Here is a 16,769-nt window from a genome sequence, read left to right as displayed (position 1 = left end):
GATTTGAAATAGCAAAAGGAAAAAAAATATATTAAAAGAGAGAGAGGCTTTATTATAACCGCGTGGACCCCACCACGGGAAATATGTTCGATGGCAATGTCAAAAGCCAAAGAATAAATGTCAAACTTATTGACATTTTTTTCAGTTTTTTTTTTCTTTTTTAAAATAAATACATTGATGAGACAATAATAAGTAAAAGCTGAGTTATTATTATTTTCTCACAATACTTTTGCCCAATTAAAAAAAAAACAAACCTTGTTATGTTTTGTTGGCACATCTTAAGTCCAACATCATACTATTTTTATTATTATTTTCTTTTTCTGTTGTAAAACATTTTGTGATTTTTTTGAAAGGTTCAATATGATAATATTCCTTGTTATACTCAATCAATATTTTTTTTAGTTAATTACTAGATAGGGACTTATTATTTGAGAGGTGTTTACAAGTTTTGCTATTTGTCCAAAAAACTTTAAAAAATGCTACTTTTTATATTTAAGAACATAAATTTACACATGATGTTTGGATTTATTAAGTTTCATTTTTTTAGGGTATAGTTTTTGTTATAAAATATGTGTTTTATAAAAAAAATCTCTGAAATATTTCATATTTAAAATGGGTTTCAATTTAATTTGTAGCCTCTGATAAAAGAAAGATTAACTTTGTACCATCTATAATTTCAAAATTAGTTTTCTTTTGACATGTTTGGATAGTTTTACATTTAACCCCCTACGTAGAAAATAATGTGTCGCCTCTATAGAGGCATTAAATGCTGTGAAATCTTATAATATCTAATGTTGAAGATACTGAAGCATTTAATGCACCGAGTGTAGATAAAATCTTCCGCCGCTGGCACATAGGGAGGAGCAAGATTTTGTAAAAGTGCAATGATTATATTAGATATTATTTGCTTTGTTCGGATACCATTGGTATTCCGCTGGCTATTTATTACCGCAATAGGTTTATTGGTGATCATAATAACAGAAAGAGTAAGACCGGAAGGTATTACAAAGCTTGGTGAACAAACAGATAAAGACCCAGAGAATTAAAGTGTAAGGTGTGTATTAACTGCATCGTCGCTTTGTTTTTTTTGTCGTCTACAACTTAATTGTGAGTTTGTGTTGTAACATTTAACTGATGTAGTGTCGCGCTAACTTGTTTACTCTCTATGTGCTGTTATAGGGGATTGATGACGTTGATTGTACGACTGGTTCAAGGGGAGTGGAAAAAAGATGGGCAAGGCAACTACGAACATGTCTCCACTCCGGAAGGTTACTACTTAGCTGTCCGGCTGTGGGAAAGCGACGGATTTACAAAGGTTGTTAGTTCGGTTAAAGAGTGGATGGATTTAAGGTCGGAGGACGAGATCGAGTTGACGTACCAATGGCCGCAATGGATGATGGGTCCTGACTGGAAACGAGCCGACCCAATCCAAATCCTAAATGATGAAGACACGACTCTGTTCATGGCAATACGAGCAGATCTGGAAGAAGTGCATCTTCGCGTGAAAGTTAACAAATCAGGAAAGAGAAGTGGCAAACCAACTGACCGCAACCATATGGATGTGGGGCCATTTACGGCGAGAGAGATATCTGATAAGTACTGGAATACCGCTGAAGCAAGAGCGGTGTGGGATGCTGCGTTACTAAATATGTTAACGCGTAACAATTTGGGTAACGCAATTGGCGGTGTTACCTCGACGTGGCCAGATGGTTTTAACCTAGAAACCGGGGATTCAAACAATGGATATGGACAGTCCAATGGCCCTCGTTATCATGGGATACGGATCAACAAACATCATCCACAAGGGTCTACTGCTGATCAAGGTGCCACTAATATTGTCTCCGGATCAGTCACCACTGCGAAGGGGAAAGAAAAGCTGGTTGCGGATGATCCCTACGGTACTGCAGAATATGAAGCGTGGCGCAAACACTACCAGTCGGAGATGTGGAGGGAAATAAACGCAGGTTATATCAGTCTTGATGGTTCACCAGTGGGAACAGAACAACAGACATCAGATCGCTAGAAAACAGCTAAGGCGCTGCAATTTGGTGTCTCGGTGCAACCTATTGCAGAGGAAGATGACTGATTCCGTCTAAGCCTATCAGGTGGTGTTCGGTAGCAGCTAACCCGCCAGATATCCTGACTGTCTCGTCGACAAGCTCAACTGATGCAACGCCTATAATACGCCAACCACCCAACCATCAAGCGAGACATTCTCAACTGAGGAGCTGGAAGATAACACAGGTAACGAGAATTCTCAAAAAATTCACAAAGCTAACATGTCTGCTTCTTACTGAGTAATTGATGTATTAATAGGTGATGAATCTAGAGCAAACCATTCCAATGCTGTTGGAGGACACCTGGGTATAATCCGAGTGACGCCTATACATGGAGCCATTGCTGCGAATGCCAACGATGCTATCACCGGTAACCGCACAATAGACGTTGCGACGAATTGTGAGTTTGGAAACTCCAGCAGGACTTTGCTAGCAATTAGAGATACTCCTGTACCCACTGTGTTGTGTGACAGTGACGCACCACCCTATTTTGATGATCTGGGTGAAGAAGGTACACAAATTTAAATCACATCAAATTGAAATCATGATAACAACCACATTACTCCCATAACATAAATTGTAACAGGAAATTTGGTTTATTGTTGGTAATGTCCAGATCTGCTAAACAGGGCGTTGAAGGATGCTGATTACGAAGGCGACGAGCTGTTCGTGGGGAGGATATTCAAAAAAAAGGAAGATTGTGCCATCAAAATGGCGATACATGCAATACGTCGGAAATTCTATCTTATCCACTCAAAATCATGCACACTGAAAGTGTTGGCTGTATGTGTTAGTCACACGTGTCCATGGCGTGTGTTTGCACATAAAATGGATGACATCGACCGTTTTGAGATAAGAAACATCACTCTGCAACACACCTGCAGTGTCGATGCAAGAGGCGACTTCCACAAACAAGCAACAACTGCAGTTATTGAAAGTCTGATGAAGACACGGTATTCCAGCGTCGGTAGAGGACCGCGGCCAAATGAACTCCGGCACATACTTCGTCAAGAGTTCAGCCTAAACGTGTCATATTGGAAGGAATGGAGGGCGAGGGAAATTGCGATGGACAATGCCATGGGATCAGCCATAGGAAGCTTCACATTGGTTCAGCCATATTTCAAGTTGCTCTTACAAACCAATCCAAACTCAAACGTTGCCCTGGAAACGGAATTAGATAGCAATGGAGTTGATCAGTTTAAGTATCTCTTCCCTTCACTACACGCATCAATCCAAGGATACGCATACATGAGGAAGGTAATTGTCATAGATGGTACACACCTTCGAGGCCGATATGGAGGCTGTCTTATTGCTGCAAGCGCTCAAGATGCAAACTTCCAGGTGTTCCCTTTTGCCTTCGCAATAGTAAACATTGAAAACGACGACGCCTGGACGTGGTGCTTACGAAAGCTAACGGATGTCGTGCCAGACGAAGCAGACCTGGTATTTGTGTCGGACAGGCACTCTTCTATATACACAAGTATACGTCAGGTACTATTTTTTCCACAAATAATAAACATGCTAATTTTGTATATGTTAATGCGTACTGTTTATATGTTAATGATTGTGGTATCGCAATAACACAAGATCACATACATCTGAACAGCAAATGTCAATCCACATATGTAGCAAGCGATTTGCATAAGTAACCTTATAAAAATATTAGAGTTATCCACTATCGGTTTTATCGGATAATCACTGTGTTAGTTCATCAATTCACCTAGCAACATAAGAGCTGTCACTTGGGTAAACGTTAGTGCATAAACTGAACTTATCAAATATGTTGTTACATATGAGGATACAATCCTTGGTAGTTGATATCATTTTAGTTATTGTGCAACAAAATAGTTACGTCGCTATCTTTACAGGTGTACCCAATGTCCTCGCATGCGGCGTGTGTCGTCCACCTAAAGAGGAACATCATAGCGATTTTTAAATCGGAGGCTCTGGGATCATTGGTTTCGAGCGCAACAAGATCTTACAGACTAGTGGATTTCAATAAACTCTTTGCGGAGATCAATGCAATGAACAGCAAATGTGCAGACTACCTAACTGGCATCGGTTTCAAGCATTGGACACGATCTCACTTCGTGGGGGAACGTTTCAACGTAATGACAAGCAACATAGCTGAGTCCTTAAACAATGTCTTGACTATGGCACGTGGTTACCCCGTTATTTCGATCCTTGAGACCATCCGAACCACATTAGTAACTAGGTTTGCCCTTCGGCGTGAAGCAGCACAACAAGAGGAAAACATATTGCCCCCTCCAAGGTAAATGAAATGGTAATTGAAAACTTTGAAAAGGGAGCAGGCTATATGGTTTACAAAATAGGCGACGACATCTATGAGGTCAGGAGTAAGGACGAATCAGCTTTCGCAGTTCATTTGTGGGAGAGGACATGCACTTGCAGGGAATTTCAGCTATTAACGATCCCCTGCATTCATGCAATTGCTGCAGCTATTCAAGCAGGGGTGAGAGTTGACACTTTGGTGGGGTATTAATCACACAGTCCCGAATCTCCGTTTGGCATACAAAGCCCTCTTCATGCCAGTGCCGGATGTTGCTAACTCAACACCTTCACCCAGCGAAGTTGGTGGAGGAAAGCTTGCTCCACCGTTTGTTCGAAGACCATCGGGACGCCCACGCAAATCACGTATATTTTCAAAAGGCAAATTCAAGGTAAGGGAAAAGATATTAAATAACTATAGCAGCTTCTAACGAACCTCTTAACTTACTAATGTGCAACCTACCATATTTGCAGCGAACTTCACGGAAGCGGTGCACACGATGTCGTACACTGGGGCATAACCGTGCGACTTGCTGCAATCCTATACCGGTAACCATTGGTATCACCCTTGTCGTTAATTTCACACTGTTCAAATCTTAGAAACGTTTTATGCAGGAGCTGTAAGCGCAATAAAAGGGAATTGTTTTTTGGCGGTGAAGACGCATGATGAAAAATCCATGGTCCAAGTACGTCAAAGTAAGCGGGAGAGCAGGAAGATTTCCTTTTCCGATGTTAACAGAAGAAATCCAACTGCAACTGCAACAGTGTAAGTACAACACTCCATAAGGGAGTCAGCTAGCTTTAGAGACAATTTTCACCGTATATAACCTAACTCTAACTGCAAATGTATAATTATCAAGAAGAGGGTAGCCTCATCCATGTGTGGAAAAAATAATGTAATGACCATGGCAGTAAAATGAATATAAGCATGCTTCAAAATGAATGTTAGTGTCGGCTTCAAAATAGAATACCCCCTTTAAATGGTAAAAATGTTATCGAAATGGTATGAATGTTAACATATGGAGAGTGGCAACATTAATGGGAAGACTTAAATATGACTGCTAACTATATATATGAACTCGGAACAGTAAAATTATTCGAAAAGTCATATAGTATGTGCTAATTTTTTATGTCTTCCATCATTCTAGAATTGTTATCTGTTAACAATGATTTCAATGATGCCTATATGTCATACCTTAGCGCATTCAGGAACGACAATAATATAGTAACCTAACAAAGCTTCGAATGGATAGTATGAATCCTCAAAGGATGAACTGAATGTTATCAAAGTAAAGAAAACATTACATGTTAACATCGGTACCATGTTGAGGTTGGAGAAATTATAGACAATACGTAAGGGATTTAAAACGGGTATCATAACATGCAAACTGTTTCAGGTATAGCAAATAGGTATCATTACGATGAAAATGTTATCAAAGAAAACTACCCAACGGAGTTAAAACTTTAAAATCTTGATGAGACTTAAGTTAATCAGTAACATATGTCTGATTTGTAGGGATCCCAAACGAAAAAAAAGATTGCAGACGTCTGAAACAAAATAAACTCATACGGATTATATTAAAACTACTGAATGCCGAATAGAATGATGGCAGACATGAGTTTTTTGGTCTCGGTATCCAAGTCTCCAACATCAAATGCAACACATTCTTTAATTCCGCCTGCAGCATGGGCATGGATGAAAAAGACAGAAAGGATCCCAGCGTCGTTTGGTGAGTTTGCCTGAGGGATGACATGTGGCCTTTCTACTGCATATGAGGTAATAGGTACATGCGCCTTACTCGAATCCAATTTGGCATGTTTGAATAGGAAAGTAAGCATTACCGCTAGCGGTTGGATTTCACCAATGATAGTTGAATCATTCCGGATGTGGACGTTGGAATCAAGGACAATGATTTTACGGCATTGGAGATCATTACACAGTGCCACCCAATGGGTTTTGTCAAAATTGAACGGCATGTAGAGATAATCAGCTTGAGCAAACAGCTCAACACGCTCAGAATCACCCCAACCAACAACCGCATCAAGTAATGGTGTTGGGAACTTGAAATCCTCAGTATTTTTACACTTGCAAAACTTTGGATAAAGTCTCGACAGGGTGGAGACAAACTTCGAGTCAAGCATGTCCACTCGGAGCTTCGCACCGTCAAGCTCATCAACCCTCAACAGATGCCTGCTGAACTTGATAAGGCCATCCATTATCTGATAACAAACAGATTATCACTTTAATACACATGGCACTGAAGTTGCTTAAATGCAAAGAAAACAACCACCTGAATAAATTAAACTTTACCTTCTGGACCATCGGTTTCTTCCTATCAATTAACTCTGCGATTTCTTTACTCCCAAAATAGAAATCTCCACCAAGACATATAAACTGAAAGAGTTATATAGAAAAGAAAACTAATTTTTAAGCATATGATGCACAGCTATACGAAACATAAAAACTTTAAAAGTAAGTCAATAGTTGCTAGTCCAACCTTGTCGCATTCAACTTCTTCATAGAATTTCGGAAACGTTCCTCCAGGTCCGACATGGTAGCGGCCTCCGGCAAGTTTGGCGATGGATGGCCTACCAGGTACTTGGTTTTCTTGTCAAAATGATAGCGCGTGTCCAGCCTGGTCGACATCATCCTAATCCGTTTTGTCCTCTGGACCCCGACTGGCTGTACACATAACACGCCCTCCTTCACACCCTCGACATTTTGTTCCTTCCAGCCCATTACGGGTGACGCTTGGGTCTACAACGTGTTAGTTGTGTAAAGTCAAGAGGTGTACATGAATTATAAAATAATTGGGATATGCGCTTTGATACGAAATATCAAGTAACGTGGGGATTGTAAACTTACATCAGCTATACCATCATCCGTGACATCCACGCCGCCAGCCACGCCACCAACCTCTTCATGTTGCCCGTCATGTGTGGGTTCATCAGGAAAAACATAATACAACATGCTTGGTTTAGGTATTAGTTTAACAATCGCAACTAATTGTTTGATAACAATAGTAATGGTATTCAATTTAATGAATTACAATCAGAGTTAGCAACTAGCTTAAAATATATAGCGGTAACACCAGTTTTATGAACAACTAGCTTAAAAAAATTGTCGGCTACCTCGTCTTGTTGACCGTCTGGTAAGAGGTCAGAACCAACCTGGTCCAATAACAAATGAGTTGAGTTGAGGAAGTTGATAATATATCATGTATTATAGGATTGCAGTTTCCATGCTATTATTAAAGTTAATAGTTATCGGAGACATATGTTATATGTCCGGTAAAATGCAGTTTGCCATGGTAACAAAGATATTAATAGCATCGTACCTCCACGTTTGGGCACTCAGGTAAGGACTCGCAGTCACCCTGGTGCACAAATTATAAGGGGGTAAGAGATACTTAAACTTCTATCAGGTAAAATGTAGTTTCACATGATAACAAAGATAGTCATCATCTAACAAACCTATCTAAAATTTGTTTCCCCCGAGTTATTAACAAGGTCGTGGTAATATTGAACTGCAAAAACAATTCTATAGCTATGAGGAAGAAAAGAAAACTAACTGCGCCGGTAAGGCCGTCTATAGTGGCGTCAGAATCAACCTAATATACAAAAAATATAAGTTATCAAAATGTTTCACTTCAGCAATATAAAATTTTAAATAACATTACATACCTGGTCATCGTCCTCTTGTGGACAAGGGACGCCGCCGTCCTGGGTAAAAGATCGAGTATGTTAGCAAAGCAGTTACAAAGTTAACTCCTTAGTTATCGAATATATTAGTTAGTGGGTTTTGTTTGTTGGGGCATAACGTACCAAACCGGCTTCAGAAGAGAACGGGCAAGGTGATGGTGTTACAGAAACGTCATCCCTCTACACATCATTGACAAAATAAGACACGGCCACTCAATAAAAAAGAAGACAGAACAAAACAGTATAAAATAAAAACCGTTACCAGTGAATCCGTTCTGCGGGTACCAACCTGTTCTTTGGGCTGCTCCAACTGACTATAATAAGCAGCTACCTCAGCAACAGACGTGTTCACCGAGTTGAACACCAAATCAAAATCGGCATCAGAATTGTTCACATTGTTGTTTGACGTGTTGCCCACCGTGGGGGGCAAGAAACCGACATCCTCGTCGTTGCCATTGCCCTTATCTTTAGACGCATCAACACCAGATTGAGGCATACTCGACTCCTTTTTTACCTCATCTTCCCCATCATCCAAACCAATGGTAGCGTTTTTTTTAAACCACCCAATAACCCCATCAATATTCTACCCTCCAGCCTCGAAAGCTTCTCGTCAAGTAGCCGAGATATCATGTTTATATCTACATTCCCTGGCTGTGAGGCCTCTGCATTGTTGGATGCCGACTGATTAGACGGATTCAAAGGAACACCTCTACAATGCTGAACACCTCTCCGGGCACGCGGTGCTTTGCCCCTCAACCCCTTCCTATTTTTTTTAGGGGCGATCTCAACGTCCGCGGGAATGTAGCCTCCACGAAATATATCTTTATTAAATTTGTGTCCTTCTTCAGCCAACCTGACCATGTTATCTACTTTGGGATCTTCTTCGTCATCAGACCATGACAGGTCTTCCCAACCAGCATCCACTGCAGCCTCCGGTAAGATAATGGGATCCACATGAGCCTGTTCAACACACATATACATAAATGTCGTTAGCAGCTAAGAATGCTGTTATCAAACATGTTTGTTATCAGCTAAAGATGATATCAGACTACGAAGTTAGCAGACAACGGTTTAAGTAAGGAGAAATTTAAGCATGGAGAATATTATCCAGGTAACTTCATTATATTGTTGTTACCAAATAAACATGTCGTTAGCATGTACTGACGTTAACATACAATGATCGCCCCACAAATAATATATCAACATTTAAAACGATACTAGTGTTACCAAACAATGTTCTCAAGACATATAATCGTCAAAATATAAATAAACAAACCAATAATGGGGTTTATCAGACAAAAGAAAGAATATGAAAAACTAAATGGTAATACTAACTATCATGTAAAATATTATCCGGTAACGACATATTTATATAATGTTAACATATAACATGTCCATGTTTATATAATGTTAACATGTAAACCTGTCGTTACCATGTACTGACATTATACAGATAATGTTCCTAACACCATAATGTTGTTACGAAACAATGTTCTCAGACAGATAATCATCAAAAATTAATAAAACAAACAAAACAAACAATGGTGGATGCAAACTAACCACGCATTTCGCATCGATTTCTTTGGCGTTCCCAAGCATGAAAGGAACAGTCTGCCGTCTGGGTAGTTCATTTTCTTCCTCTGATTCAGAACACAATGAATCCTCTACTGCAGGCCCCTCTTGCATGGAAGGCTCTTCTTGCAAAACAACGAGCTGGAGAGCATATAGTAGACCCTGAACAGACACAGACGTCGTTGCAAGCTGAAGTATATCTCTCTCTTTGATCGATGTCATCATCATCTCAAACGACTTTCTCCCCCACGGATATGAAGTAAATGCTTCCAGGTTCTCGGACATTTCGGCATGTTCTTTAACAATCTTTGGATGATGCGATGTAGGCAGCAAAAAACCATCAACAAGTGCGGGTATGCAAAACGAAGCCTCGTATTGGTATTCGTAACTGTTTTCTTCTTCAGCATGTTTATAACTCTATCGATAGTGACATCATTCTCAAGACCAAAGAGGGTGCCGTAAAATGGGATTTGTTTTTCGGCGGTCCCTCTTCTCTTTTTCTTCTGAACGGCAGGGAACTTACCGCATCGCAAGCCGGTTACAAGTTTAAATTTACGCAGGGAGAAGCGAATAGGCGTGCCCGCAAAAACAACCCAGATCTCGTTTGACTTCGAGACGGACAGCTGTCTCCCCAGTAGAAACAATCCAAAAGTCGCCGATCAGCTTGGTCTGTTGGGGAAATCAAAAAGAGATTCGAGGGGAGATTCCCTAATTGTATGTATCTCGTTCTGATTCAGAGCATCTATGATAGCCATCAGGGTTTTGAACTTGAAGTACACATTAGCTCTTTCCCCAATGGTTCTTCTCCATGCGCAATCAAGCGATCCGGTAACTCGACAGTTTCCATCTACATATTAAAAAAAAAACTAGTCAGAAACGCAAACTTGCATTCAATCGTCTGATTAGACACAAAACCATTAAATAAGAAAGCTTGACTTACCATAAAAATACTGCGGTGGATTGGTCCGTCTTCCCGTCGAAATGTCTCTCTAAGGGCGGTTTCTGATAGTTAGTAAGTGAACTGATTAAAATGGGTGTTTTTTAAGGTTAAAAGGGATAATCCCCATCGCTATGTAACGAAAGAAGACGCCGATTGGACTTTCAAAAATGGAAGCAACGTTTATTGCTCTTTTTTTGAGATTACGCTGGGTATGACAACACAATCTCTAACAAATCTAAAAAAACGACTTAAATCTTCTGACAGGCAGTATTTAAAAAGGAAAATAAAATTTTTTCATTTATCTGCACATGCATGAGTAGTAGGGGTAAAAAAGTGATGAATATATGCACAGTGCGACGGCTAAAATATTCTTTTGTGTCAGTTAATTATGAGGTTTTATGATGGTACAAATTGCAATTTCCCATTTAAAAATGACACAAATGGTAAAATTGAAAATTATTGAGACAAATGGCAAAAACAAAAGATTTTGACCCAATAAATAGCATTTTGTGTAAGAATCCCGTTTTTCTTTTGTAGGTAATTTTCCCTTTAAAAGATTCTTACCAAACATCTAGCGATGATTTTTTTTGTTTTATTAAAGTCATGTATAAATGTTATTGTGCATATTAGATTTAAAAATAAATAGAAAACCAAAACGTTGATAAAAAATGAAAGTTTTAGGTCAGATGCGTATTCATTTCACAGGTAGCTGGGGTCTTCTTTGCCATTGTGGGAGAACAACGACGATCTTGTAGGAGTTTAAAAACCGTTTGTAATTTATATACTCATCTAATTAAGTCATTGTTAGTTTGTTTAATGGATTAGTCGTTATTAGCTTTGTTACTGTTCCATTTTTTTTGCTTTGGACATAACCTTACGATTTCTTCCAACAACGACAACGTCGCTCCGGTGTCAAAACCAAACTAAGTTTTAGACTAGACACTACGCATTCTCTTTACATTTGTATAGTTCTTTCTTTATTACTTTGAAGGTTTTTCTAATTGCAATACAATATTGAGAGAGATCACAAAATCAATTTTGAACTCCTGTTTTTGTAAGTGATCCTTCAAAAAATCTACGAGTCCTTTTTGAAAAAATTGATAAACTACATGCTAATTTTCATTAAAAAAAACCCTTAAACCATAACAAATAAAAAGAATTTGCAGTTTTTGTATCGATCTTTACTTTTACTAGTCTTCTCTACCAAATCATACAAACATTAATAAGAATGTAAAGAAAGAACAATAGTTAAAAAAAATTAAAAACAACGTTAATAATAAATGTTTGCTAAAATAATGAAAATTTCTTGGTTGTATGATCATTGGTCGTAAAGTCTGTGTATTGTGTTGTGTGGCTTCATCACTCCATATCTCTAAGGCTGTCACTAGTCAACCATAGCTTCTTCTGGACAATGAATACAACATTGTCTGAATCTTGATCTGAATCTGAATCTGTCTTGGCCCCTACTTCCTCCCAATGCAAAGCCTTTAGATACTTCTTCACCAAATCCACCACTCTTTGTTTATCCCTTATGATTACAAACCCGCTCGGGCGCAGTATTCTATCCATCTCCAGTAACAAATCCACTTCACTACACCCTTTTTTATGTATATCCGATAGAATGTCCCAAGCATGGACGAGATCATATGTCCTTGGATATGTCGAAAATGCTTCACACCTGTGGAACGTTGAAACCGAATGAATTAAAACCAAAAAAATATGCTTAAGATTTCAGATTCCATGTAAAGCAGTGTGAAAACTGACCAGCTATGAATGGCGCCCATTAAACCTCTGTCATATATCAGTTTAAGTGTGTTAGGTCCATCCTCAGGAACAACATTCATTACCCAGACATCTTTTTCTTTCAGGGCAGCAGCAAAGGAGCCCATGCTCGCTTTCATGTCCATTATGTTTCTCACTGTATCTGATTCGGTTCTAGGACTCAGGAGATCCCAATAAATATCCACTCTCTGCCTCCAAAGTTCCTGTACAAATAAAAATATATAATGTGAGTGACTAATTAGCCCATGTTCTTAGTTTGTCAGTTGCAAGTTTAAACAGAACTTAAGAGTTTCTATTTACCGTGTCCTTTTCAAACATGCCAGTTGAATATCCAAAATCAGCAAGCCTAGGAGGAGGGGAGGTTAACCGAGCCGGCCATGGAGCTAATCCACTTCCCTTGGCTTTGTGGTCATCTAAGGTAAACCCAAAAAAGTTTCAGTGGGAATCTGTTTTCAGTTTGCTATCACAAACTTAATTTAGGAAATATATTTAAAAAGTGAGCAGAAGCTTGAAAACTTACGGTCACTGTAAGGAGTAATGCAGGCTTCCATGTTCACGCCCCACACAGCATCAGGGTCACTATCAGAACGGCAAAGAGGAGGTTGAGTTCCAGGTTCTCTTTCCAGATAACAATCATTTGTCATAGGTTTCTGCCAAATAACAGTTTGGTTCCTTTTTGCTGCTATCTTCCAACACATACGCTCTACAAGAGCACTCATTTCTCTCCAGATTTTGAGGTCCTCTTCATCTTGTGCATATGCTTCTGGAGATGAATATGCAAAATAACCACCAGGCCTGAGTACTCTGTCTAGCTCCAGAAGAAGAATCCCATCCCTTTGAAGCCAATCGATTCTGCAACGTGAACAGTGAGCAAGTTCAAACGATCTGCTTGGGTATGGGAGCCTCTTCGTCCCTAACACACCAAGGGAGGCAGGAATGCCTCTCTCAAGAGCAAATTGGATTTGGTTCTGATGCACGTCATTTGGAGCCAATGACATTGTGAGGATATCAGATGATAGAAGATAACCACCAAAGCTCGCAACACCACAACCAACATCAAAAACTGTCCTTAGTCTTCCACCGTTGTTCAAAACGTTGTTCGGATAGTTAAGCATCTGAAATGTTCGAGAATACAATCAGTGAATGAAGAATAATATATGCTCTCTTTTGTACAAGTAACTGCCTTACATTAGCCATTGATGCAATATACTTATCAGCCCCATAGTGAAAATGAGTGCCTCCACCAGGGAAGTTAATCTTGTCTCCTTTGACAACCATCCAATTTTGGTCAGACTTCTCATGTGCAAGGTGAGTATGCGGTATGTTCACTTTCCACACTTCGTCTCTGCTTTTTGGCCACTTAATAGGAACCTATATAACATATTGGAAGAGAAAACAGTTATGTCAAGACTCTGATCATTCATATCAAATAGAACTGAAACAATATATCCCACCTTATATCCATTAGGAGGAGGAATCAAGCAATTAAATCGTCGTTCAGCAGGAGGACAATGACGTTCATAATGCTCCATCAAAGACAAATCAAGCTTCAGTCTCATTTGGTATATGAGATTCCTGTCTAAGCAAGGAATAAGCTCTGAATGCCGATCGTCGCACACCTTGGAAATAAGAAAAACAAAATAATATTTAACATTTGAACCTAACCATCGATACACAGAAGAAGAAGATTGCTAAAAAGACTCACAGGAAAACTTCTCGGAGTGAAACCATCATCAAGACCAAAGGAGCTTGAAGTGTCGTCCTGTTTGGTCTCATCATCATCACCACCCAACCCTAGTTTTCTCCCATATTCAATAGCTGATGCTCTATGATCAGAGGAGCCATAGAAGAGATAAACGAAAACAAGGACTACAGCTGCAATGCAGACCAAAGCAGTCACCTTCTTCTTTTGCCCTCCATCAGATCTTCCCCTCATCGCTTTTTTCTTTGAGATAAATCCAAACGGAGATCCAATGTTCCGACTCAAAGGATGCAGACTACTACTAGTAATTGAAGACTCCAGCTCACTAAAAGGAATGGATGATATTTCTCACCAGTTACAAAATTTTGAATCTGTTCCATGTAAAACAAAAAAAATAAACACAATGATCAGTATACGTAACCATGATTAAAATTTAGAAACTCGGAACAAGCAGGATAAGCAAATGAACATAAAATTCAAAAACAAACACACACACACACACACCAATTTTAACCATTCAAATACCAAAAAACAACAAACACAAAAATGTGTTCAACAACTCACTTAGAATGATAGATCACTTAGAGAAACTCAAGTCTCCAATCATCAACACGACGAAAGAATAAATAAGCAAGCAAGCACTCAATAGACAAAACAGTTGATCCTCAGTGTCCTGTTGGTGTGCTTTTTATTACAAACTATTTGGTCCGAATCTTTGCCACTAGGACGAATATACTACAAAAATTTCCTAGAATAAGAACAGATCTGGTGTGAGAAACACAGAAGTGCTATGAAACAGAAACGGATCGATTCATAAACGCGTTATCCACTGGTATCAATTCAAAAATCAAACCATAATAAAAATGAATCAGATGATCAAAAGTGACAAAAGAGGGACTTACACAATTTACCCAAGAAGGTTCGAAAGAGACAAATGACAGATCGAGGCAGTGTATTAAAATCGATAGAGAGAAAGAAGGAGACTGTCAGATTGAGAGAGACTCGGATCTGAAAGAGATTTGGGTTCTCTCTATCTTCTAAATTAGGAAAGAAAGAGACCAACTTGTGTTTTCGTGTCAAATGAAGAATGAAGGCAGCAAGCGACACTGCAAGTGAACGAGAGAGAGAGAGAGAGAGAGAGAGAGAGAGAGGATCGGTGGAGGTCGTTATTTTCTTCATCGGTTTATATAAATATGTAAATATTATTTGTCGGCGTTCTCTAAAATCTTTCTCATTGTTTGGGAAAATTATTTATTTATTTGTAGTTTTTTATGTTTTCTTAAATAAAACGGGGGTTCATCCCCTTGTTCTACCAAAAAAAAAAAATATATATATATTATTTATTTATTTGTTTGTATTTCACCCTTTTTTTTCTTTTCATATTTGCAAATTCAAGCCAACTAACCAAATGTAGTAGTGTCAACCTAAGTAAATCTTATTATATAAAATTTGGTTCTCAAAGTTAATAATTCACCAGATCGTGACAAAGTTAAAAACTCACTAGATCGTAACATATGTCAGTTTTAACGATTAGATATCCAAGTTAAAAACTTATTAAATCGTAACACATGTCAATTTTAACGATTAGAAATCACATATCAAAGTTAGTAACTCATTAAATCGTTACACGTATCAATTTTAATGATTAGAAATCACAATTTTTAAATTTGTTAAAACGATGCATAAGATAATTGTAATCGTATATATTAAAAAAACTTTGTTAACCCTCAAAGGAAAACAATTATAAATACACCCCTCTATATAAGTAAATCTGCAAATAGATTATGACATATTTTTCACCAAACAAAATAATTTTGACTAGCTTTGTTTTTCTTGGTAAATTTTTTTTTTTTTTGTTTTTTATTAACCTTTTGTTTGACACATCGTTGTTCTTGAACAAGTCTCGAAAGCAATTTGTTTGTTGTCTAATCGAAACAAATATATAAAAAGATTCCTAGATATTACCACGTGTTTTCGTCGTCCTTTCTTTGAATTTTGTTTCGTTTCTTAATTTCATAATGCATACTACGCAATCTTTGACTTTGACGTGTTAACAAAGTAGCTTATGCATAATAACTAAGGTTTTTGTGATTATCAAATTTCTCACGGTATTATTATTATTTATATTAATTTGCAGGACATATATCATAAAAAAAAAGATGAATACACAAATGCAAGATAACAACATAGATTATATAACACCTAAACAGAAAGAGTTTTTATCGTCAAACGATAATATGCCTTGCAAGAAAGTGGGAAGCAAGAAATTTGTAAAAAAACAATGAGCTCATTGGAATAAATTTTCTCATAAAATAGAAAAGGGATTAAGAAAAACATACAGAAAATTATAAATTCTAAAAAATAGAAATATTCACTTCTATATAAACATAGATCGTCTCATCTTATTCATCTAACAAACTTATTTATTCAAAAATATTGCTTTCAACTTTGTTCTTTATTTTTTAAAACCAAAATATACTCCTAATTTCTACTTTTTCAGTTTGGAATAGGTAAGATTAATATGTTAACCCAAAAAAAAATGGAAGATTACTATCTGCATCTTTTTTTCTAATACTGTATTTTAATATTTATTTTAGTAGTTTTAGATTATTTATTTAATTTATCTTTTCATCTTTGAATTATTTGAGATTCATATATTACTGTGATTATAATTTTATATTATTTCATTAATTATATTAATTATGTCAAATTAATTTTCTTATAA

The 16,769-nt window shown here is 37.8% G+C and overlaps 1 protein-coding gene and 1 pseudogene across 2 annotated transcripts; both read right to left on the bottom strand.

The window, feature by feature from the left end:
- Positions 1-5,865: 5,865 nt before the first annotated feature.
- Positions 5,866-10,467, bottom strand: LOC147934171 (uncharacterized; annotated as a pseudogene).
- Positions 10,468-11,726: 1,259 nt separating this feature from the next.
- LOC104723770 (putative methyltransferase PMT3) lies at positions 11,727-15,325 on the bottom strand. Of its 2 annotated transcripts, none has more exons than XM_010442171.2 (8): positions 14,947-15,325; positions 14,048-14,415; positions 13,797-13,961; positions 13,531-13,713; positions 12,863-13,457; positions 12,643-12,755; positions 12,325-12,545; positions 11,727-12,238 (listed from the first exon to the last, which is right to left on the bottom strand). In XM_010442171.2, exons 2-8 carry the CDS (start codon positions 14,276-14,278, stop codon positions 11,920-11,922), a joined length of 1,827 nt encoding a protein of 608 aa, XP_010440473.1. In that variant the 5' UTR covers positions 14,279-14,415; positions 14,947-15,325; the 3' UTR covers positions 11,727-11,919. The 2 variants fall into 2 exon arrangements, with proteins under 2 accessions (XP_010440473.1, XP_087329799.1); XM_087473673.1 differs by having other exon boundaries at positions 14,609-14,964.
- Between the last annotated feature and the right edge of the window lie 1,444 nt (positions 15,326-16,769).

Source organism: Camelina sativa, chromosome 11, assembly GCF_030686135.1.
Source record: "Camelina sativa cultivar CO46 ecotype springtype chromosome 11, ASM3068613v1".
NCBI lineage: Eukaryota > Viridiplantae > Streptophyta > Magnoliopsida > Brassicales > Brassicaceae > Camelina > Camelina sativa.
This window is presented reverse-complemented; position numbering and strand designations above follow the sequence as displayed.

What these genes read in the sequence shown, in the direction of transcription:
- LOC104723770 (XM_010442171.2), bottom strand. Translation starts at nt 14,278, where the DNA reads ATGAGGGGAAGATCTGATGGAGGGCAAAAGAAGAAGGTGACTGCTTTG. An exon ending in ATATTGCATCAATGGCTAAT is followed by an intron (nt 13,458 to 13,530) that starts GTAAGGCAGTTA and finishes CGAACATTTCAG; the next exon opens with ATGCTTAACTATCCGAACAA. An exon ending in ATGGGCGCCATTCATAGCTG is followed by an intron (nt 12,239 to 12,324) that starts GTCAGTTTTCAC and finishes AACGTTCCACAG; the next exon opens with GTGTGAAGCATTTTCGACAT.